The sequence below is a fragment of the Marmota monax genome, unplaced genomic scaffold (genome assembly GCF_021218885.2).
Source record: "Marmota monax isolate L192 unplaced genomic scaffold, Marmota_monax_Labrador192_F-V1.1 WCK01_AAM20220418_F8-fsc00056, whole genome shotgun sequence".
NCBI classification, from domain to species: Eukaryota; Metazoa; Chordata; class Mammalia; order Rodentia; family Sciuridae; genus Marmota; species Marmota monax.
The window spans coordinates 7,409,754-7,434,731 of NW_026695212.1; the positions used below are offsets into that span (position 1 = coordinate 7,409,754).

At 39.4% G+C, this 24,978-nt stretch overlaps 1 protein-coding gene across 4 annotated transcripts in view; it reads right to left on the minus strand.

Moving 5' to 3' along the window:
- Ptprb (protein tyrosine phosphatase receptor type B) overlaps positions 1–24,978 on the minus strand; it is a 115,947-nt gene that overhangs the window by 80,050 nt on the left and 10,919 nt on the right. For 2 of the 4 annotated variants that reach the window (XM_046430753.2, XM_058574636.1), the window contains exons 3-4: positions 22,331–22,587; positions 2,167–2,440 (exon numbers count right to left, since the gene is read on the minus strand). In XM_046430753.2, the coding sequence (XP_046286709.1) occupies positions 2,167–2,440; positions 22,331–22,587 (531 nt within the window). Of the gene's footprint in view, positions 1–2,166; positions 2,441–2,843; positions 3,352–22,330; positions 22,588–24,978 lie in introns of those variants that run through there. The other 2 variants (XM_046430754.2, XM_058574637.1) reach the window with 2 other exon arrangements.

Genomic DNA, 24,978 nt, shown 5'->3' on the forward strand with positions numbered 1-24,978 from the left:
ACTTACTTGATGTTTTGTCTCAGACTTAATATTGTACTAGTTAGAATTACTTTTGTAACAGTAAACCATGATTTATGGAACTAATTTCTGTAGCTTAGCAATCAGTATTTACATTAAGAGAAAGCTAGCATTTTTTCTTAATGGAATGAACAATTCACCTATGTTCTTAAAATACAGAAAGTACCACTGACAAATAAATAACAAAACAACTAAAAAAAATCCTTCCTGAAATAATTTCTAAAATACCTTAATTTTAAGAAGTTCTATTTAAATTAAAAATTATTTTAAAATATAGAGAATTCCAAGAAGGGTTATACCATCATACAAAAAGCATGCAAAAAATATCATTACCTAAACACCACCTGTAATTTTCATCCTTCCCATTTATCCTGAAGCTCATAAAGTTTGTAGTTAAAAGTACTTGTAAAAAGAATCTCCTTAAGAAGAATGATGAGACTCCTGAATGCTAACATATTGTAGGTGATAATGAAGTCTTATTTTATTCAACATAAACAATAAGATGCAAGCATTTTTTTTTCATTTCACAGATACCTTTGGATTTGAGACACCTATCTGCATAACTAAACTCAAAATCTATTCTATATTAGTAACACCCCTAGTGACTCTTTTTCTATTATAATTTTTTTCCAAAAAAGTAAATCCTCTGGGTTAACTGTATTTTGGCTTTTTCAGGTCTTCATCTTTTCTCCAACAGACATCTAAAACCTCTTCTACTTTGACAAATTTCTCTGCCCCACTGAACACACATACAGTTGGCTAAACTCCTTTTCCAAAGTAATTAACACATCTGGAAGTTTTATGTTATAAATTTCACAGTGTAATATGAGTCTTCACAGAACTGTCTTCAAATACCAAGAAACCAACCATGTTATAACCGAAAACCCAGCTGCTGAAACTTCTATAAAATGTTCTAATTTTGTGGTTGGTTTAAGTCTCTCTTTGGTTCCCTGTAAAATCCAAGCAAATTCTTAACAAGTGGCTTCTCTTTTCAATTTAAATTACTGCAATTCTCAGAAAGAACCTAAAAGTTTCATCTGGAGTAAGTCAAGTGATGTAATTGGGCATTATAAATTTTTTCTTTGAAAAGAAATAAAATCAATAGTTGGTTACAAGAACCCAGTTAAATTTCCTGCCTTGTTGTAACTGTCCTTCAAACTGAATGTTCTCACACCTCTTTCAAGAACTATATGGCTCAATAAATGATTTTTGTTCAGGTTAAAATGTGAAAGAATAGTAAGGATAACACATTTCTTAATTGAACTTTCAGAATTTTTTTGCTTCAATTTGGATTTCTGGAGAAAATAAAGCTTTGTTATTGCAACAAACAGAGATAATATTAAAGGCTAATGAAGTCAAAGAACATCAAAGTCATTAGAGAATTCAAAGCACACCTTTGGATAGCTATGAGGATTAAGTGAGGTAATATACTTGACAGCCCCTGCACTTAGTAAGAACCTGGACCTCAATGACCTAGTCTAACACTCTCATTTTGCAGATAAGAGAACACAGACAAGAAAGTCAAACTCTTACCATACACACATGGAAGGATTTACAAAAAGTGTAAGGAAAACAACTGACTTGAGGTGTAATCAAAACATGTTATCTGGTATTATGCTCTTTTAGTTACTCAAAAGACACAAAATAATTTGAATCCTCATCTCAAGGAAATTTCCTAATTTTCCACTATGAATAGCTCTATTCTATTCCTGATGATTTTATGTCCTGGTTCTAAAAATAAAACTAAGTTGAGGAAAGGCATATCCTTAATCATTGCACTTCCAGTATCCATTACAAAAACATTTACTTAAAATTATTCCAGAATTTGACAACTTAATGTGATGGAAGCTGAAACCACAACACTTTAACAAATTCCCTCCACAGCCCAAGATTTCTCTTTGCTGCATCCCTTCCCCTCCTACAGTGGCTAGTCAGTGACCGTTTTCAGCACCAAGGGAATCTCTCAAAGTCAACCAAGCTACTTCTGGTCAGACCTAAGGAGACTAGAAATCCTCGTCAATATTTATCTTCACAGATTTTTGTACCTTTATCTTTTGTATTCCTGGAACTCAAATGAAACACCAGGTTGGAAAGGCAGGGTCCAACCTAGAGTGGCTTAGCTCTCCAATTGCACCTGTTACACTTTACCTGTTTGCAAGACCACGGTTCTCTCTTCTCCATCCAGAGAAACAATCCTGAAGTTATAGATGGTTCCTGCTTGTAAATCCTTGGGGGTACACCCATAGGTAGTGTTGTCTATCTGAATGGGGTGGCACCATGAAGGCCCGGAGGTGTCACCGCTATAGATGAGGCTAAAGTTACATGGTGACCCTAAAGTTCTCCACTGCATAGACACCGACAAGCTGGAGACCCTGGACTCCGTCAGGGTGAAGTTACATCTCACTGACTCTGCCAGTCCAGTCTGCAAAGGAATCAGAGACCACAGTTTAAACTGGCAGTCCGAACCACCAGGGAGATGGGTTCACAGTGAGACTCCCCAAGTCGTCTCTATTTGCGCCCCTCACGCCCAGCCTCAGCCTGTGCCTTTGCCCTTCAGCCCGGGTGAGGGGTCAAAGGGAAAGCAAATGGCAACTTTCTCCCTAGTTTGCCCTCCCTGGGAGCAGATGGAGAGAGAAGGTGGCTTTTTTCCTTTGACAGCAGGATGAGATGTCGCTTTGGGAGTTTCCGAAGAGGATTGCTCTTCCCAGGATAGAAGAAGAAATTTTGCCACCTTTCCTTCAAAGCACCGCCTAGGAGAGCGGAAAGTAGAGTTTGGTTCACGGAGAGGGATGCATTAGCGGCCGACCCCTTTTGGGGCCACTCACCTGCAGTAAACTCAGTGTAATCCACAAGGTCAGTCGGGTTCCATGGTTCAGCATTGCGCTCAGGGGTTAAGACCCGGATTAAACCCAGGGGGCTGGACGCGGAGCCGCCCGAGGGCAGGCGTGGGAGTCACTTGTTGCGCGCGCTCAGCGCGCCCCGCGGGCGCAGCGCGCTTCGCTCCGGACGGGAGACAGACAAGGGCCACCGCTGCTGCTCCTTCTGCTGCCGCCCGGGGCGGGCTGCGGACGCGACAGTCGGCGGGGGCAGGCAGCGCACAGCCCTTCCCACGCTGCCATTCTGACCTGCGCTGCCTCGCCCCGAGCCCAGTCCGCGGACTTCCGCAATCAAAAGGCAATTTCCTTGTCTCCCGGCAAAGGAACAATGCGCTGGAGAGGGAGGGAGCCCCGAGGAGCCAACGCCTGAGGCTGCCAAGGGGGCCTGAGGCGAGCCAAGCTGCCCCCGCGCCCTGTGCCTTCCCGGCCAAGGGCCCGGTCTGGGTCCGCGGGGCTCTGCCTTCTCCTCCTTCTGGACTTTCACTTTTCCCCACCCTGTGGCCCACAACCCGGTTGTCTTAGCCACAATTAGTGCTTGCTCCCTCTCACTTTTCAGGCCCCCACCTCCTCCCCTTCCTCCCTCCACACCCCTCCCTATCTTCCTTCCTATCTTTCTCATCTGCTTTCTCCAGAGCCTCTTTTCCCAGGATTAAACTTGACCGCAGCACATTTCCCTAGGTCGCCTACACTCTTTCCTGAAGCCTTTTATTAGAGTGCTTTTGCCCTTCTCACCTCAAAGCATTCGTTTGTCATGGACGCATCCCTTTGACCCCAGCAAGAGAAAAAGACCCCAAAACAGAGCCCTTCCATTGTCAACTTGACCTTCATTCTTTCTCCCTTCACTTTCCCCTTTCTTTTGTGTAGAACTGTGTGCTCTGTAAGTCTCATGCAAATAGTGCTTACCAGCAACAAATAAATCACCACCAATTCAACCCACAGAGAAGTGGTTCATCACTGACCATCCAGTAGTGAAAAGCCATTTCATCCAAGTTGTACAACCAATAGAAGAAAGCAATGTAAACTTTTTCTTTTCTTTTCTTCCTCTTTTTTTTTTTTTTTTGCAGAAAATACTATTGATGGCTCAGCTCTCCACGAATTTACAAAGAAATGGTATTTACTATTTTCAACACTAATTTTATGATCTTTAGTAAACTGCCTCATACCCAAATAATTATATATTTTAAATTAGATTTTAGAAAAGCTCTCAATACCCAAAGAACTAAAATATTTCACTGTGCACAGATGATAATAGCAAGATATTGCAACAACTTTTATAATTATGATTTTTTTTTGATGAGCCATACCTAACAAGAGATGATGAACTTCCACATTTTAATTTTCAGATCTGTGGGAAGGATGACATATTCCCTTCTTTCTCAGATGGATTATACATAGAGCTGTGTTTTTGGCTACTATATCTACTGCACCTGCTTTGAAGAAAAATAGGAAGCAAGCAAAAAAAAAAAAAAAAAAGAAAATTGTTTCAATTCCTCTAGAAAACATGTTTTTCAAAAATCTCAATGGATTTTTGAAAACCTTTCTTTCTTAGATTCTAGGGCTTTAATCTGCAGCCAGAACAGAGATCTCAAATCTTCTTTTCAGGTTAGCAAAGACTCAAAAAAGATAAAACCTAAAGCATCTGCATATTTCTGGGGAAAAAAGAATCTTTCCTATTTCTCTACTAGGTCACTTGTCTTATCAAAGAGCTTTTTAGTTCGTATTTTGCCCCCACGTCCAAAGCTTTGCACAGCCTGGTATACCTTTCAGCCTGTCAGAGACAGCCCTCTCTCTCCTCTGTTAAATACTGCAAGCTTTTTTTTTTTTTTAAATATAGTTTTAGTTGTCAGTGGACCTTTATTTTATTTATTGATACACAGAGCTGAGAAAATCGAACCCAGTGCCTCACACATTCTAGGCAAGCACTCTGCCACTGAGCCACAATCCCAGCCCACTACAAACTTTATTACAAGCTCCAGCTACCTTTAACTTTTATTTATTTATTTTTATTGGTTGTTCAAACATTACAAAGCTCATGACATATCATCTTTCATACATTTGATTCAAGTGGGTTATGAACTCCCATTTTTACCCCAAATACAAATTGCAGAATCGCATCGGTTACACATTCACATTTTTACATAATGCCATATTAGTGACTGTTGTATTCTGCTACCTTTCCTATCCCCTACTATCCCCCCTCCCCTCCCCTTCCATCTTCCCTCTCTACCTCATCTGCTGTTGTTCAATTCTCTCCCTTGTTTTTCCCCCCCTTTCCCCTCACAACCTCTTATATGTAATTTTGTGTAACATTGAGGGTCTCCTTCCATTTCCATACATTTTCCCTTCTCTCTCCCTTACCTTCAACTTTTAGAGGAGTCTTTTTTTCAGCTTTACTTCTTTTGAAATTAGCTTTTTCTTGTCTCACTTTATTCTGAAAGCAATGAGGCTACCTCCACTGTAGAATCAGGATAATACTCTAAAAACTTTACATAGCTATTATGAATAAGTAAGATCATAAATGTTGCAAACTTGAATGTGTTGCACATATGTCAGCTTGTTTAGTAATATATCACATCCAAATTACATTTCTTTGCTGTGTTTTAAATTCATTCATTACGAAGGTCCTCCTTACTAACTTTTGCTGCTTGTCCTTCTCTTTGTCTTTTCCATTGGGGTTTCAAATTTTTCTTATAGATTGGTTCTCAGATTTGGAGTCATCTCACTTAAATACACTAAATATCCTTCTGTTTTCTGTGGAAATCTCAAACAAATCCCAAGCTTTCCTGAACATATATTTTTAACATTATATGTTACCATCATACTGCACCCAATCATTTAATTTTTGAGCAACTTCCAACATAATATCTAATGTTCATGTGTAATATGTCAAAATATACTCTACTGCCATGTATATCTAAAAAGAACAAATAAAAAAATAAAAGAAAAAATTTAATAATCCTTCTTTACAATGCATGCAAATGTTCCAAAAATAAAAAAATGGATGAGGACCAATCAAACAGGGCAATTTTTCTTAATGTCCTCTTAATAACAGTTTAGATGCTTCCAAATTAACAGTGACCTGTCAATAATGCCCTTGGGAACATGTATAAGAAAATAAGCAAGTGATTTCTTTAAATACAGTTACTTTTTTTTTCAGTCTATCAAAGAGGGGCATATACCATTTGATTCTTGGGGTTTTTTTTTAAAATTTATTTTAATATTGTCCATATACATGAAGAATCATAGCAGTACATGAAGGAAAGGACCAATAGTTTTAAACATTTCTTTTCCAAATGCATCAACTACTAGTTTGCTTTTTTTTAAAATCTTAAAACTGAAAGAGGGCTCCCAAATAATTAGTGGGCCCTAAATAACTCATAATCCTTAGCACAATATGGGACAAAAGGGAAGTTTAAATTTAGGCTTTTACATTTATTATGTCTTTCCTTTTAAAATCACACAGGCAGTATTAATATGCAGAATCAGAGAGAATGGTAATAGATTCAAGGAAGTATTGGAAAAGCTGCCAGAGTTCATCTTTTTCTATAGTTTATTTGAAACTACTGTACAAAGTGTAAATAAGCTGATTCATTTTGTCCTTTGTTCTCATCTTTGTTTGGAATTCCTCAGCTACTTTCTTTTTTTACCCTGCATAATGACTCTGTATTTGCTTTAGAAGTTACTGCATTCCAAGAATTGGGATCACCCTGTCTGTACCATTCCAGGGTATATAACCCTCTCTCTGCACCATTAGGAAACCCTCCTCAGACTACATAGGAAGGGTGGGGCTGCTTTTGATCAGACATCAGAAAACAGACAGCTGCATTTAAAAAAATGGCAATATCATTTAATGATCATACTACAGTTAATACAATCATTAATTATGAACTCATGGCACTGTTCTTGTCACATTATGAGCATAGATATTGGATAATGATACAAATGGTCTTCTGGAGTTTAGGAGCCACTGTTTGAAAGCTGCTATTTTATTTTTTGTACATATTTTTATATTTACAGGTTTATTATTTTAAAAAAACACTTTAAAGGATACAAATAAAAAAGTAGATGAAGAGTTATGTAAGGATACCACTGAGTTCGGCCCCCTTCCAAGTGCAGGAATGTGTTCTTATTCACCTTCCTAGAAGTCCTTGAACTTAGTCCTTTTGGGTTTTTTAAGGAGGTTTCAGATAGTAGGGGATGACTGAATCATTGGCATTGGCCTCTTCAGCCTTCAGGCTCTCCCCTCCCAAGAGTCCCTTCCAACCCTCTGAGCACACTGATTGGTTCTCTTGGCAATGAGCCTCATCTCCTGCCTCCTATGGTTATCTAGGAACTTTCTAAAAATCACCTCATTAATATAAGCTCGGATGTGTTTGAACAAGGCTGTCTTTTGCCTTTATCACTGTGGAGTGTTGGGAATCAAGGTCAAAAGGCCACATATTTTAACAAAAGACACTCACTTAGGACATTTCAAGGATTACAGCAGCTGTAAGCCAGGATCCATGTATGAAAACCAAAATACAGACATTCCTTGATCTACTCTAGGGTTATGTCCCATTAAGCTCATCAGAAGTTGAAAATATTATAAACTAAAAATGGTACCGAACTTCATAGCTTAGCCGCAGTGTGTTGGTTGTTTACCCTCATGATCACGTGGCTGATCAGGAGCTGTGGATTACTGCCACTATCCAGCATTGCAACAGAATATTATAGTGCACAGTGCTTCCCTGGGAGAAAATCAAAATTCAAAAAAGATTGGTTTTTATTGATTGTATATTGATTTTGTACCATTGTAAAGTTGAAAACTCATTAAGTGGGAGACTACCTGTATACGTATCATAACATCACAGCCACGCCCTGTGTTTCAAATACAGATTCCTTATAGCAAAATGATCACTTCTGTCAGAGAGTTTACATTTGCTGTAGCATTTATAGAACAGATATAGCAACATGATCAACACAAATATGACAAATATTTGGAGAAGACAGTGTGAGGCAGGGATAGATTTAAAGACACAATTAATTTGCTCCATGAAGCCACTACAGTGAAACATATGCTAACTTTATTGTTCCTTTCTTCCCTTGACTTACTGCTATTTTTACTTTATAATAAATTTGTGCAGAACTGTCCAGCACACAAATCTGCTGGTGGTTAGTTAGAACTCATTCTTCCTGAAGCCAGTCATTTTCTATAGGTTATATCTTAAGGAAGGTTTAACTCTATTTCCCAATACATGTGATCATCAGTATCAGTATTATCATTAAACTTATTTAAACAAGAGAGTTGAATCAGAATCAACAACAGCAGTCTTACACTGTATTGTGGAATGTTATGGCATGATTCAGTTTCATTACAGAACAGATCAGTAAGAATCACAGAGAGATTTGCTTTGCCTTCTCAACAGAACCTACCTTTGCTCATATACCAGATATCATTAGGGATGGTGTCATTACTGTGGGTCAAGACTCAACTACTTCTATATTCCCAGTTAATTTCAGACAAAGCCAATTACTTATTTTCCATCACAGCCTGGTTTCCAGTGGGTGCCACTGTATAGCCAGGCCTGCAGCAGGCAAGACACAGGTGGTATTTAGAATAGTTTCTATCCCTCCTAACTCTTCTGCAGGATATGTTTTATTTTACCCCATTCCGGGGGCCAGAACAGCCACAGTACATTGATGGAAATTACACCTACCTCTGGAGAGCTTCTGTAAATCTGGAGAGCCATAAGGGTTCCATAGGTGGGGTCTTTGAGCCTTGGCAACCATCACCCCATGGCCACTCCATGCTCCACTTGTATTAAAAATAGTCGGGAGGCCCTGTCATGTTTTGATGTAGGCCCTTTCCCAAAGCTGACTTTATCCAGCACATCTGTTGAGTTTGGCCCACTTTGCTAAAGCCTCATCATAATTCCAGGCAGACTCCAATCCTTTACCTTCCTTCTGGAATAGCATTTCCTCTAATCTACCTATTCTAATTCATAAATCCTTTTCTTCTGAAATGCCCCTTGCCCCCATTAGAAACAAATTCAGTTTGTCCTAGGATACACTAATCTGTACCTACCTCCACCAAGGCCATCCTCTGTCTCATGGGCCACAGTGTACATTGTTGCCACTCTGCACTAACAACCTAAGTACAGGTGGGATACATGTTTTGCCCTCAAACATATAATATTAGGTGCCCCATACTAAGGGGTCTCACCTAGAGGTAATTTAGTTTGAGTCACAAGGCCTCCCACATCCTTCCTTGTCTCAGGATGGGGCCATTCCCCAGGGGAACTCAAGTTCACCAAGTGATGCCCACTGCTTTAACCCATTAGGAACCCATCCATAAAGGCAAGGGGGATATGTGTTTGTGCATAGCACACAATGGCACGTTGAACATGTTGCCATTATATTTTGTTCTTTATGCCCAAGAATGTTTCTAAGCACAAAGTTTATAGTTACACAATAACCCACCTGCTGGGAACTATGCCATTAGGAAGCAGGCAAACTGCTACCTCAGACCAGAGTTTGAACTAAATGGGAACAGGAGGGAGGGCGCAAGGGAAATGGGTGGCCGAAAAGGGAAGGAAGGTGGGCTAGCAGAAGTTAATTCAAGCTCCTCATGTGTGACTTAAAAGGTCATGGTCTTCACCCTGGCCCTTCACTGCCAGCTCTCTGCCCTACTCCTTGCTTCTCTCCTTGACTTCCATTCAGCAGTTGCCTGGGCTTGATAATTTATTATGCATTCAATTAGCAGATACTTAACAAGCACCTGCTGTGTACCAGTCCCTGGTTTGAGTCCTGGGGAAACCTCCACTGAACTGATTTTTCCTGTCCCAGGGTCTTGGTGCCTATGATCTCCTCTTCTTGGACAGCTTCTCCCCAGGCTCTCTGTTTGGCTCTCCCTCTCCTCCTTTGGGTTTCACCCTATGGAATCAGGTCCTCTCTGACTTCATAATGAAAAAGTGTCTCTATTATTCTTTATCTCAGCAACAACCAATTTGTTTAGTTCAGAGCATTCATGACATGTGGTCATAATCTAATTATTTGTGTGTGTGTGTGTGTGTGTGTGTGTGTGCGCGCGCGCGCGCGCTCACGCTGTATGCCTCCCCTGGCCATTTGGAGCATTTTAAAAGGCAGAGTCTTCCCATCTTGCTCTTCTTGCATAGGGGCCTCTCCCAATCTCTCTCATACTTCCTCTCCTCTCTTTTCCTTTCCTCTCTTCTCCTCTTCCTCCCTCACCTCCCACCCATACTAGGAATTGAAACCAGGGGCACTTTATCGCTGAGATACACCCCAGTCCTTTTTATATTTAGAAGGTTCTCACTAAGTTGCCTAGGCTAGTCTTGAACTCACCGTGATCCTGCCTCAGCCTTCCTAGTAGCTGGGATGGCAGAGGTGCACCACTATGCCTGGTTACAATCTCAACAAGTATTTGTTGAATGAATGAATGAATGAATCTTTGTAGCTACTCAATAAATATCATTATGTGAGAAAATACTTTAACGAGTCCTTCTAAATGTGGTCCTGTGGGATGCCACCAATACAGAGGGCAGAGGAGGAAGGAGAAGAGAAGAACAAGGGAAAGACAAAGAAATAAAAAAGGGGAAGAGAAGATTGATTTTGAAGAGAAAGAGAAAAAAATGGCAAATGCAAGAGTGGAAAGGAAGATAAAGGAAAAAAGAGAAGGAAAAGGAGAAAGGCAGTATCCTTTAGGACAGTGGTTCTCAAAGTATAACATTAGCCATCATCTGAGAACGTGCTAGAAATTCAAAATAAAGCTCCTCTCTCCCCAGACCTAATAACGCAGAAATTCTGGAGGTGGAGCCCAATGATCTATGTTTTTTAAAGAATATATGTATATTTTTAATTGTAGATGGACACAACACCTTTATTATGTGTATTAGTTTTTATGTGGTGCTGAGGATAGAACCTAGTGCCTCACACATGCAAGGCAAGCGCTCTACCACTGAGCCACAACCCCAGCCCAAATGATCTATGTTTTAATAAGTCCTATTCTGGTTGGTGAGAAATATCTATTCAATTTTCAAATAAAAGTCTCAGATTGTACCTTCACCAAATATTTTATATTCAGGAGAGCTAATATTATCTTGTCATTCTTTTCCTCTTAAATTTACCGTAACCAGTTCTCTGGTTACAAGAAGTAATATGGGTAATTTGGAGGGTCTTGAGTGATTTTAGAACGAATGAATTGGTGGCCTTTATAACATATAATGTGCACATTTGATATTTATAACTTCTCATTAAAATAAAGCATGGATACTACAGGGAACAGGATCAAAAGGAAGCATAATTTAATACTAAATGTTAGAACTAAGGCCAGTTTGCTACCTTTCCTCCTAGGGAGTACTTTTGTTATGCAAATCTCAGCCAAGGCTTTTCACAGATATTTTTAAAAAGAAGGCATAGCAATCAGGGTAATGTGTCAATTGAAAATAATTACAAGAGAGCAAACCCTTTCCTAAATATTAATTTGGCCTGACTCAATAGTAAATTATGGCAAAAGTGAATATTATTTTATTTAAAAAGAGATACACTAAGATGTAAGGAAACATAAATGTGGAAAGCAATTTTTAAAAATGACCATGATCATCCCAATTTATTTAGAGATACAGTTTGGTGTACTTATATTTCAAGGAATCCTTCTAGATAAACTTCCTAGATCACAGGTCTGTAAGAAATAACAATAACATTTCAAGGGCATTTGCAAGGATTAAATAAGAAGGTATCTGTTATATGCACAGTAGAGTTTCTAGGTAACAGGCTCAATGAATGACATGGTCTGTGATTAGTAATAGTAATGATATTCTATGAACAACATTAAAATAAATCATGGATGCCGAGTTCTATGTAATACTTAGGGAATGACAAAGTCTGAGGAAGAGAATGTCTTCCTGAGAACATCTAAATGGCAATAAACTATCATTACTTTCAATCTTGATTCCAAGAGAGGATTTTCAGCAGATCAGCACCAAAGACATTTAAGGGCTGCTTGGTTTGTTGATCATGCCAAGTTTTTTTTTTTTTTTTTTTTTTTTTAAATGCTGGAAGGAGAAGTGGGAGGGAGTCTTTAACAGCAGGCTCCATCATCTCTAAGACACCTCCCTAATGTTTCCTGGTTTTGTTTTTTTTTTTCCCCTACAGCAATTTCTCACCCTCTTTCCCCCACCTTTTTTTTTTTTTTTAATCTGGGGGAAATAGGCTTTGCATAGCCGTTGTCATAGTCTTGTACCATGGTCGGCCAAATGACTTACAACCAGATGTAACTGTAAAGAATCACATTTTCAACCCCCAAAGGCTACTGCCTCATCTTCACCAACCGCCCCTACCCCACCCCCTAGAAATGAGTCTGTTCACAGATGAAGCAGGTCTAGGCATCAGTGTTTACACTGGGGCAGTCTGTATGGGTGTGGCTGCTGTCTATTAGGGTTTTAGGAGCTAGGCTGTGATTTTCACAACCTTTATTCACCAGATCCTGGGACAGTAGATAAACAAAACATGACTTAAGATAACATTGGCTTTAAAGACAGAGAAAACAAAAACAAACAATCATCCACTTAATTTCCCTTAGAAAGTGATGATTAGAAGGTAAAGTGTACCTTCTTTTTATTTTGTATATCACATTACTGCCTATGAATTATCTGGAGGTCACAAAGAGGGGACCGGCAATTTGACCAGCATAGGATACTTTTTTGGCTTTTATAGCAAGACCTTAACATTATTTTAAAAATTGGAATAAGTAGGTAATATTGAGAAAATTAGATTTTCCATGTTTAAAAAAATCTGGATTTTTGACTTCTCTTAAAAAAAAATCAAAAACTCAAACGATACTGGGTCCACATTCTGCCTGCCTCTTGGTCAAGTCAAATTCCACACACAGCATCCTTACCCCACCCTTCTCTGCTGGCTGAGGCAGATGCAAGGCATCTCAGAGACTCCTGAGCATTGGGGCTGGCAGTGATCAAAGCAGAAGATCAAAGGATCTTATCGTGTTTTTCAAAATGTACTGTTAAAAGCCATCAGCTAGATTACAATCCCTTGAAGAAAGAAATGCTGTTTTTTCATTATCTTCTCTACATCTCCAGGTGATAGCGACTCAATGTCTATCATATACTGACAGAATAAACATTTACACCCCACCACTAAACAAGGGCATGGTTAAGTATTTTATTTGTAAATCTTAAACAAAGTAGGATTCTTCAGCTGTTCCAATGCAGAACTGGAACTTTTAGCAGCAGACTCTAGTACCTAAGCCTTTGCAAGTAGCCCTTGCTCCATGTGGACAGACCCCACCTCCATGAAAATTTAGTCCTTCTCTACAATAGGAAGTCGTTCCTGACTTTGGTGCTGAGGCTACCAGATAAACACTGTTAGCAAAGCCTGCCCTTACCACACTCTCTCTACAGCTCTGCTATCCTAAGCTAGAAATACAGCCTGGCAGGAGGAGGGGTGCAGGCAAATGTTCAGACAGATGAACAGCAGGCACCAAGCAAAGATATCCACAGGGCTGTTGTGCCCATTGGTCCAGATCTATCTATCCCAAACCAGAAGAGCTCTGATGGAAAAGTAGTATCTCCAACTCACAAAGAGAAGATTTCTCTGAGGGAGGATCTCCTCTGGATTTAGCAATGGTGGCACAGTGTTTGGCTGTCCGCTCCTTCAATGTGTAGGAAGAGTGGAAAGGAATTTTTACTTCAAAGATAGCTCCTGGAATTCACAGTATTTCCCTTCTCAGCTACTTTTCACCATACTGTACATAAGTGGTTTCAAAGCAGATGTTCTGAGTAACATATGAGGGTGCAACCAATAGCTGGGATAAATTAGGAGCTTTAAGGTACTTAGCAGTTTCTTCCAGAGTTTCCTTATCTTATCGTCATACTTCGGCTGGCTCATCTGTCAGTACTGACTCTTGGCGCTACTGTTCTTCCTTGAACATGATGCATTATTTCTTTCCTGGTGCCTCCTGTCCATCCACCCCTGTCCCTCTACGCCCCCATCTGCTCTCCGTTGGTCCCAAGAAGACAAAACTTTGTATGTCTCTGAGCCATGAGTCTATCTCTAACTCAGTAGCTCCCTTTGAATTCTACCTTCTGAATTCTCAAGCAAACTTCTATTTAATTCCTTTCATTTAAAAAAATTTAACTTAGAAATAATTTCTCAAGTATAGTGAAACTGTAAAGCCTGTACAGAACACTTCCATGTACCCTTTCTTTGTCATTGCTTTACCATTCTTTCTCTCTGCATGTATAATATTTTTATCTGAAGTATTTCAGAATAGGGTGCATATATCTTGAATGAAGTATACAATCTTAGTTAAATTCAGGAGATTTAAAATTGAACTTAAATCCACAGTCTTTATGTTCATTTTGTCAATGATCTCAGTCTTATCCTTTTAGTATTTTTGTTTTCTGTCTAATATGGGATCCAGTCCATGATCCTGCATTGCATTTAGATGTCAAGTCTCTTAATTGTCTTTAATCTAGAATAATTCCTCAGTCTTTTGAAATGAACTTGACCTCTTTGAACAATGCAGGTTGGTTATTTCCATAGCAGCTTCCTCCATCCAATTTTGTCTGATGTTGTCTTGTGATTGGATTCGGGTTATAGGTCCCCAGTAGCACTTTCTCTCTTATTGCTTTCAATGTTTTCCTAATGAATCACGAACCTAACTGTACATTAGAACTCTCTGGGAGAGTTTCACATTCTGGGGTGCTCAGGTCTTGTCCCAGTTGACTCTAGTGAAGTAGGTCTGAGGTAGAATCTTGGAATCTGTATCTTAAAAAAACTTTCAGGTAATACTGACAAATGCATTTCAGGGCTGAGAGCCCTGGGTTTACTCTATCAGTTGGACATCCTGGCTTCTCCTTTGATCTCAGTTTCCTCTTCCTTTGCCATTCTCTCTCTCCACTCACTGCACCTATTCTCTCCTGGGGTAGACCTCATCTTCCCTCTGACCAATTTACTAGAGAAATAATGGCATGTTAAAGAGCCCATTTCAATACATATGTTCTGTTTCATGGCTGCATTTTATGTGCATGTGATTTTTATATTGTGACAAAGTATCAACACAAACTTTCTGTGCACAAAATGGAAAGCAATGCTAATTACCTATAACTAAAAGAAACCAAAAAGAAAGAAAAATTCTTGAGATTTTAAGGCTGGAGGGGTCAAATGAATTATAAACCATCTGTATGCTATTGGCATATGGTAATCCACTTTAGATGATAAATCAAGAAAATCAGCTTGTGTCAGAATTAGGCTTGAAGGTCCTGACTATAGATTAGGGTCTCTAGTAACATAAGAGTAACATATGGAAACACATCCTTCCCTCATATGTTACTCTCTGGCTTGGCCTTTTTTGTTGTTGTTGTTATTGGGGATTGAACCCAGGAAGGCTTAGCCACTGAGAAACATCCCCAGCCCTTTTTACATTTTTATATAGAGACAAGGTCTCACTGAGTTGCTGGGGCCTCACAAAGTTGATGAGGTGGCTTTGAACCCATGATCCTTCTGCCTCAGTCTCCCCAGCCACTGGGATTACAGGCGTGCACCACTGCATCTGATCACATGGCCTTCATTGAAGCATCAGTAGTCTCATCATCTGTTTGCGTTTTATTCCATTCACACTAGACAGTCCAAGATGTCAGGAGGACTGATTATGACTTTTTTTTTCTTTTCCCCTTACATCTTTTCACTTTTCCCTCTAGGCAGTGGCCTCAATAAGGGAGAATACTGTCCCATCTTTAGTTCTGGCTACAGAACAGTGGTGTCAGTGGGGTGTCTCCCCTACATTTTTTAAGTGACCCAATAAAAGTGGTTGCTGCAGACTTTTGCAGGCAGTGGGGGAAAATGGGGCATTTTCTGCATTTGCCTCCTCATTTATTTGGAGACTCACACTGGGCTGTGATCTCTTTGAAGGCCAAATGGAAGGAAATGCAGAACTGTGAAGGCCCAGACCAGCACCACAATGGCTATTCATGAACTGAGGAAATGCCTCCCCCAGGCCAGGGCAAGGGTGGGGTGGGAAGGGGAAGGAGGAGGTGCACCTTCAAACAAGATTTATAGGTATTTAGCAGTATCAGAACCATCCAATCACATTTTTAATGCATGTTCAGCACTTCAACCCTTTCAAAGCATTGTCCCATAATATGCTAGCTCATCTGGTTTCTACAACCCTGTGTGTGAAGAAGGCAAGGTGGAGGCAAAACCAAGGAGAAGTTAGTGTTAATTGCTAGGATTATTGAACATACATTTGCTAAATATGGCGAATGTACTAAGCCCCTTTAATAATCAGATAAGTAGAATTGTTTTATGAGGCAGATGAGTATCTATAACAATCCTTATTTTATAGAAGAAACCAAGTGTAACTTGAGTAACTAGCATCAGATATACTGGAGTTTAAACTGGTTTCTTTGACATAGAGGCCAGTTCATCAACTTCCTGCACTGAGCTCATATGGCCAGGAGGGGATCCCATGGGACCTCTCCTGAGAGTGTGCTGCTCAACAATAGACAGAGCCTGGTCAGGCTTGGAAGCCAATAAGTCCAAGACCCAACCTCCCTCCTTTTGGAGGGCACTTGTCTACAGGTAACTGTTTCTCTTGTGCCCCAACACTCAGCTCCCCCAACAGACTCACCTCCTGTAGCTCCCAGCCATGCCTATCTCACCTCACCCATAGGTGAAGGGATGGTGATGGGGATGATTGGCACACTCTGATGCTCACATCTGACTTGATTTATGATCTGTGGGCAGGACGTTGGACATCGTGTGGGTTGTATATAGGGATTTCTGACTGATGGCCTGTGGTGGCTCAAACCCAGCCCCTGTCCCATAGCCAAGTGTCTGCATTCATACAGGAATTGTGTGCCTGGGAGCATTTTTTCTAATTAACACAAAGCCCTGGAGGGCTGGCAGTAGTGCCTTGTGTGCCCAAGCTTCACTTACTTACCCAGGGTTCTATTCCTTAAGGAATGCATACTCTGGAGAGCAACTCAGGATGCTATGATTAGATAAATTGATTTCTGCTGTGTGATTATTTAGTTTTTATGGCACAATCTCCCTGCCCCTCCCCCATCCCTCCTTAACACAATGCCTGAAAGTGTCATCAATGGTGGGAAACAAGCATTTGGGAGTCTGGGGGGAAGATATTGTGAGTCAGGGCCAGATTTATCTAGATCGGTGATTCTCAGATGTAAAAGTACATCCTATGACTTGCAGGGCTTGTAAAAACACAGACCGCTGGGGGCCTGAGTCTCCTTGTTTCTGGTTCAGTACTTCTAGGGTAGAGCCCAAGAGGTCAAATTCCTAACAAGTTCTGGGTCTGGATTCTGCATTAGGAGAACCACTGGTCTAGATATTTCTTGACTCAGACTACTGACAAGTTTCCTCTTCCACTACTTTGTTCTTTTCCTTCTATCCAGCCACATAATTCTATTTATAATAGTGATAATAGCAGCTAAATTAAGGAAACTTTATTGTACTGTTTTCCAGGTGCTACTCTAGGCATATGATATATATTAATTCATTTAATGCCCAGGATCATGAGTAGGGAGAAGAGAGAGACAATCACAGAGCTTTAAGGCTTGCACTGGCTCAAGTATACAACCTCTTGAAGTTAGAGTCCTCACATTGGCAGGTAAGAATGTGAGAAAAGAGAAAGGAGAAAGATAAGCAATAGTCTGCTCCCCAAAGAGTCAGTTTGGGACAATTTTTCAATAGCATTATTGAAGAGTGATTTCTGGGTTTCTAATTATTTCCTCCTTGGCATTTGCCTTCATTAGCAAGTACTGTAAGTAGGAGAACAAGGTGACTGCAAGATCAGGGGTGTGTGAGTGTGTGTGTGCATGTGTATTGTTTGTATATTCTATATTCTTCTGCTCTCTAGCCCCCTTGTCAGTTAAATAAGTCTTTGGGCAAGTTTTTAACTTCTTTACATTTCATCTAGGCATTTGAAAAATAGAGACAATGGTGAGGATGATGATGATGATATAGTAAATTGCATTTTAATGGCCACTCAATAGGCATGCCCCTTTTTGCAATGTGATCTTGCAGCTCTTCTCCTGAATCTGGCCTGGCCTGTGGCCTGGCCTGTGGTTTGTATTGACCAATAGCATGTGATAGAAGTGATATTGTATGATTCAGAGGCTAGTGCTCAAAAGCCTAGTAGCGTCTACCTTTGCCCTCTTTACACTAAGCCATCATGGAAAGGAAACTTGTAATGCTACTGGAGGATGACAGGCCATGTGGAAGAGAACCTAGATGGCCAGCCTCCAGCCAATGCTAGGAGTCATGCAAGCGAGGCTATTGTCAATCTTTTGCTCAATGTTTATAGCAGCACAATTCACAATAGCTAAACCATGGAGCCAACTTAGATGCCCTTCAGTGGATGAATGGATAAAAAAGTGGCATTTATACACAATGGAATTTTACTCAGCAATAAAAGAGAATAAAATCATGGCATTTGCATGGATGGTGTTGGAGAAGATAATGCTAAGTGAAGTTGGCCAATCCCCAAAAAACAAATGCCGAATGTTTTCTCTGATATAAGGAGGCTGACTCATAGTGGGGTAGGGATGGGGAGCATGGGAGGAATAGATGAATTCTAGATAGGGAAGAGGGGAGGGAGGGATAGGGAGGAGGCAGGGGATTAGCAAGGATGGTGGAATGTGATGAACATCATTATTCAAAGTACATGTGTGAAGACACAAATTAGGTGTCAATTTACTTTATATACAACCAGAGATATGAAAAATTGTGTTATATATGTGTAATAAGAATTATAATGCATTCCGCTGTTGTGTATTTAAAAAATAAAATCAATAAAAAACCAAAAAATGTTTTAGTAAAGGATTGCAATAACTGATATTATTTCTTAAATTCTCACCAAGTACAATCACTTGTGTTATCTCTCCCAGCCCTACAGCCATCAGAGGTGGAAGTTTCAGTTTACAGATGAGGAAATTGAAGTTTAGAGAATTTAAGTAACTTTTCCTGGTCACCTGGCTAGTAAGAGGTAGAATCAGGGCTTTGCCCTCAAAGTCTGAGTTCTCTGTGTGTGGACGCTGGTTCAGTTCTCAAGAAATGTTGGTTGGATGAGTGAGCTTTCTCCAAAGTCACCAAATGGAACACTCATCACTGCCTTCTTCCTCCTTTTCTCTTATTACTATCTTGTGTGTGGAGGTGGCAGGGAGAGGATGTAGGGTGATTAGGAGACCACATGGGGAAGACATAAGGAACAGAGGGAGAATGGATAATTAGCTTATGAAGGAAGCACCAAGTATATTTGATAATATAAATGCATTAAACACTAGATAAACACAAGCTTCAAAACAATTAGACAGGGCTGGGGTTTCGGCTCAGTGGTAGTGTGCTTGCCTAGCAGCATGAGGCTCTGGGTTTGATCCTCAGCACCACATAAAAAATAAACAAACAAAAGAAATTTTTTTTTAAAAAAAATTAGACAATAGGAAACATGGCTGCTCAAGACCATGACACATAGACATTGTCAGTAAATGAGCCCTTTGCTGCCTAAGTGGTCAAGAGGGGCCCCACCATACCACTTCATTCCACTCAGTTCCCAGCAATTGTTTTCATTCTTCCCATTCCATCTTACTCCATTCTTTTCGGTTCCATTCTATTCCTTCCATTTTGTTCTATTCCATTCCACTTCATTCCATTCCACTCCATCCCATCCTATCCCATCCCGTCCCATCCATTTCATTCCATTTCACTTCATTCCATTCTATGTCATGCCCCTCACACTCCACTCCATTCCATACTTTTCCTTTCTTTTCGAAAACATTTAGTAATTATTATGCAATTGTTTAGGTGCTAGAAATACAAAGCCAAGTAAATACAGTCTCTAACCTCCCAAGACTCATATTCAGATTTTTCCTGTCCTCACCCAATAATAGAACACCCCAACCCAGAGTTCAATGAGAACAAGTCAGTGCAAAATCCTCACAAACCAGGTGCTGTATGATAAAGAAAACAACACACAGAGATGTTCTTTTTACATAATTTTAAGCAATTAAGTATGATGCTTTTACTCCTCTTTTATACTTTTATAGGTGCCTAGAGTACTTTTTGAAATTGTTTTCAAAGGACAAGCATTTCCTACCCTAAGTGACTCATTTTAACTTTTCAAAGTACAACCAACTACAGCTGTGTATAATGACTGTTATATAGTAAATGCTCCTGCTAAGTTAGCAGGGATGCCTAGACTATGCTTTAAGAGTCCTGGGAAGTTGCAATTGTAGAAACTGTCTTTGGAAAGAGTATATATTTCTAACCCAGCTTCCCAGGACATTGTCAAGATTTTGCCTGAGCCTCCTCCCCATCCAAAAAACAAAACAAACAAACAAAACAAAAACAAAACAAAAAACCCAAAACAAACAAACAAAAAAACCTGAAAAAACAAAACAAACAAAAAACTGGAACATGAGATAACTGACTTTATATCCATTCTGGTACTCCATCAGGGAGCTCATATAAGCACTGCAATGGATTTCATTCTAGAAAAGGGCTTTTAAAAATCTCCGGTGCTTTTGCCATGATCCAAAGCTACAAATCCAGCTTGGGGGCTGAATCAGTTGAGCTCTGTAATACAGGGCTGGGTGGGCCCAAGGGGTGGTGTGCCTGCATTAGAGCTCTGTAGAAGGTGTTTCTGGACACATTCCAGCAGAGTCTGGCCAAGTCTCAAAACTCTCTCTGTGTTTCACAACGGTCAAACCTGGGCAAAAATGGGAAATAATCTCTTTGGGAAAAGACAACCTTTTAGTGTTCTAGCAGATGTATCTATGCTAGTTTTTAATCAATATGTTTCTTTTTTGATACATTTATTTTTTTTCTGTAGTGTTATGTATAATTAAGCTCAGATGTAAATGAATACTCTGTAAATTAATGGTAGTATGGAAGTTTTGATTGAAGCACATTCAGCCAAAATAAGGAGGTGTTCCACCAACAAGCATTCATTTTCAAAAGTAAGTGGTGAATCTCTCGCTTACATTAGTGGCTGAAAGGGAACAGGAGCTGGAGAATTAGGGAGAGCTCAGCGCCAGTTCATGATGGTAGCCTTAAGTCATAGCTCTCCTGCTCCCATTTCCTGTCTTCCTTTCCCACTTTCCAAGCCTAGACAGATCTGAACCCATAATTACCGATCTAGGATAGGTAGGTAAAAGTCTAGGTGGAAAGTGAGAGACTTTGGACATGTTACCCTTTCCTTACTTTAAGTCCAAACTGGGTAAAATGATGGAGTAGAGGCTAATCTTTAAGTCAAAATTAGAGTTTGGATTCCTGAAGTGGATATTTTTGTTAATGGATAAAGATTGAATGCTGGGTTGCAAAGCTGATGTAAAGAGTTTCCAAAAAGTTAAATGGGGCTTTCCTAACTTCTCTTCAGTGACAAAGAGAACTAGTTCACAGGGAAGATTTATGGTAATAAAATAAATAAATAAAAACAAAATCCCATGAGTTGTTCAAGGTACTGGCTATAGTTGTTTCGTGATCAATAACGAAGTATGTGCTCACTAACTGGGAATCACATGTATTATTAGATTCTACCCAATGCAAAAGAAACCACAGCACTAAGTAAATGTTATGCCATTTGAATAGTGTTGGGCTTTTTAATTTAATTTAATTGTTTGAATTATTTGAGTTGCTTACTAGGAAACAGCTGAACACTGCCAAGTGAAACCTGAACTTTTTTTTTTTTTTCCAGAGCTAGGAATAGAACACGGGTCCACACACATGCTAAGCATGTGCTCTACTACTGAGCTACACCCATGGCTCCAATACCTGATCTTTACTGATCTTTTAAAATTACACTGCCTAAATGGTGGCCCCAAACCCTGAGAGGAAACCAAAACCAAATTGATGAGTGCTGCCATCACTACTCCCAGTCACTTCACTCCTCTGTCACCTTACATGCTAAGAGACCATAAGTAGGCGATGCTCTAAAGTGTAGATGTGGAAATGGCGTTAGACTGTTGCTTATCTTTGTGTTCCCAAATCCATGAAAGTGATTTCTGAATCTGCTTTTGCTTTGTGACCCTTTTTTTCCCTTACAGCAGAAATGATGACGACGTGTGTGCAGGGTCACCTGCCAGCTACTGATTTCAACTCCTATTTCCTGGTTTCAAGTCATGTGGAAGACCACGAACCCTGATTTCGTTTAAAAAATGTAGCCAACCTATAGTAGGACAGTTATGTCATGGTGGCCTAATAATCTTCACCTCAAAAAGATATAGAAATTTCAATTCAATATCAAAGATTTTTCTCATTATGCAAAATGCATTGGTGTATCATTTGCAGTTAAGACACAGAGCACCTGGTCTGCCCCTGCAGTAGTGGCATCTTTAGCAAAGCGAGTCTTTTCAGGCCATGGGCTTTCTGAGACTGTTCACAACCACACCTCAACCCCCACCTTTTACCTCTTTAGTGGTGCTGGAGAAGGGCCAAGTAGTTGATGGTATCCACGACGTATCTGCAATTCCAGTTGCATGCAGATTGGGGTAAGGTTTCTTGCTGCTGTTGTGGCTGTGGTTTTCTGTAGTATTGATGATAAAGGCCTCTGTGGTGTTCCTAATAGGGTGCTCCGGGCTATATGGAACTGTATTAAAAGTAGTGGGGATCTGGGGAGGAGCCATGTTTCTAGTGCTCCTTACTGAAACTTCTGCTCCCAGGCCAGCTGAGGTAAAGAAAGGACAGTTACAAAAATTATTCTCATATCTATAAATATTTATAGATTCTTCACATAAAAACAATTTTACTTAGAAAAAGAAGACACCTTCAGTAATGGGCATGTAGATAAGTTGAGTTGTATGGAAAAAAAAAGCAAAGATCCTTTGGGTGGATGACAGTGTCCCAGCAATCACCTGTCACCTTCCATAAGTTTTATGATGAAGGGAGAGTTGTGAAAACTGTGCTATGGGGGAAAAAATGCCAGGTCCATGTAGAAGACAGAATAAATTTACCATGAACATCTCTATAGGATCGCTGGGTTGGTTTTCTGGGGGGTCCACTAATCTCCAAAACTCAATGCAAAATTCTGATTATATGACATGTGTATCCTTTCTTCTATGGGTGAATGTCATAATTTTCATCAACTTTTCAAAGGAAATGTTCAACAAGATACCAGGTTGAGAACACTGTTAATGATCTGCCTAACTTCATTGTGAAGTTTGAGGATTCCTTGGGGGAGTTATAACATTTCTTTCTTTTTAGTACAAACATTTTTAAATGTAATTTTTTGTTTTTAATTAATAAATTAATTTCTTTTTTTGGTACTGAAGATTGAACCCAGGGGTGCTTTGCCACTGAGCTACATTCCTAGTCCTTTTTTATTTGTTTGAGACAGGATCTTGCTAAGCTGGCCTCAAGCTTGCAATTCCCCTGCCTCAGCCTCCCAAGTTGCTGGGATTACAGGCATGCACCAACACATTCAGCATTTAATTTACTTTTTAACTGATACATACAAATATAAAAATTGCACATAATAGAGATGTTTTAATACATTCGAACGCTGTGTAATGTTTAAATCAGGTTAAACATATCTAGCTCCTCAAACATTTATCTTTTTTTATGGTGAAACCATGTAGAATCCAGTTTTCTGAAATGTACTGTACATTATTGTTATTTCTGATCACCCTACTGAACAATAAACAGCACACCAGAACTTCTTATTACTATCTATTACTTGGTACCTATTGTTGCAAACTGTTTTTAATTCTAATAGAGTGAGTCCCAAATCATGGAACTGTTGTATTTTCTAAGCTATCTACCTTCTGGAAGCATGGCAAATTGATTTAAAATATATGAGCTGATAGGGTTAATTTACAGCTTTGCTTTGCAAGGCTAAACCTCCCACATTAAAAAAATATATTATTTTCTGAATTAGTTTCACCTAGCCATGATTTAAAAATGGGCCCTCCATCTTTTGGGGATAGGCTAACATGCAATATCAGCATTTCTAACAATCTCTAAGGTGATGCTGATGATGTTAGTCTTTGGATGCCCTTTGTATGGCAAGACTTTAGAACACAATCCTACAATATGAATCCCTGGAAAATTCTATAAATTATGGGCTAAGGTGATATGTTTAGATGTTTCCTTTGATCCCATCAATGGTGAGTTTTCAGGAATATAAGAACCCACAAAATATTATCAAATTATGATAACCATAACTGAATAGTTTTGGCTTAAAGACTGGCAGGTAAAAGATTCTAGTTTTTACTATTCCTTTATTGGTTCATTCATATTTATAAAGCAACTACTATGTGCTAGGTGAAGGTCTTCTAAAGAAATAATTAATTATCACTTTAACATTTAACATTAATTAATGTTCTGTTCTCTTATTGATCACCTTTAAGCCTCATTTCTTTTCATCCCAGTTTCAATGGACTAATCTATTTCATATGATAAGGTATGTAAATAGGAGGATGACTACAAAAAGAGGATTCTCACAGCAAAGCTGCTTTTAACAATTTAATAAGATATAAATAGCCAGCATGGTGAGGCTCACCTGTGATCCCAGCCAATTGGAAGGCTGTGGCAGAAGGATTACAAGTTCAAGGCTAGCCTTAGCAACTTAGTAAGACCCTAAGAAATTTATTTTGAGACCCTCTCTCAAAATATAAAAAAAAGTGTGGGGATATACTTTAGTACTTAAGGCCTCCTAAAGGTTCAATCTCCAGTATATATATATATAAAAGAATACATACATTTATACACACACACACACACACACACACAAGCAATTCTCCTAAAAGATAATAAAATAATCATAGCTATTAAGCATGCTTCCTTTGAAATGCAGAGGGTTGAGCAAAGTGCCTTGTACAGAGGGTTGACAGATTTAGCTAATAAAAATAAGTGACACACAGTTAAATTAGAGTTTCAGATAAGCAATCAATAATTCTTTAGTATAACTCAGTGTGTTTAGTGTATTCCAAATAGACAATACTACAAAGATTACATGACATATTGTATATTTCAAATATACTAAAAATGATCACTTATCTGAAACTCAGATGTAACTGGGCATTGCATATATAATTCAGGTATATTAACTCTAGTTGCA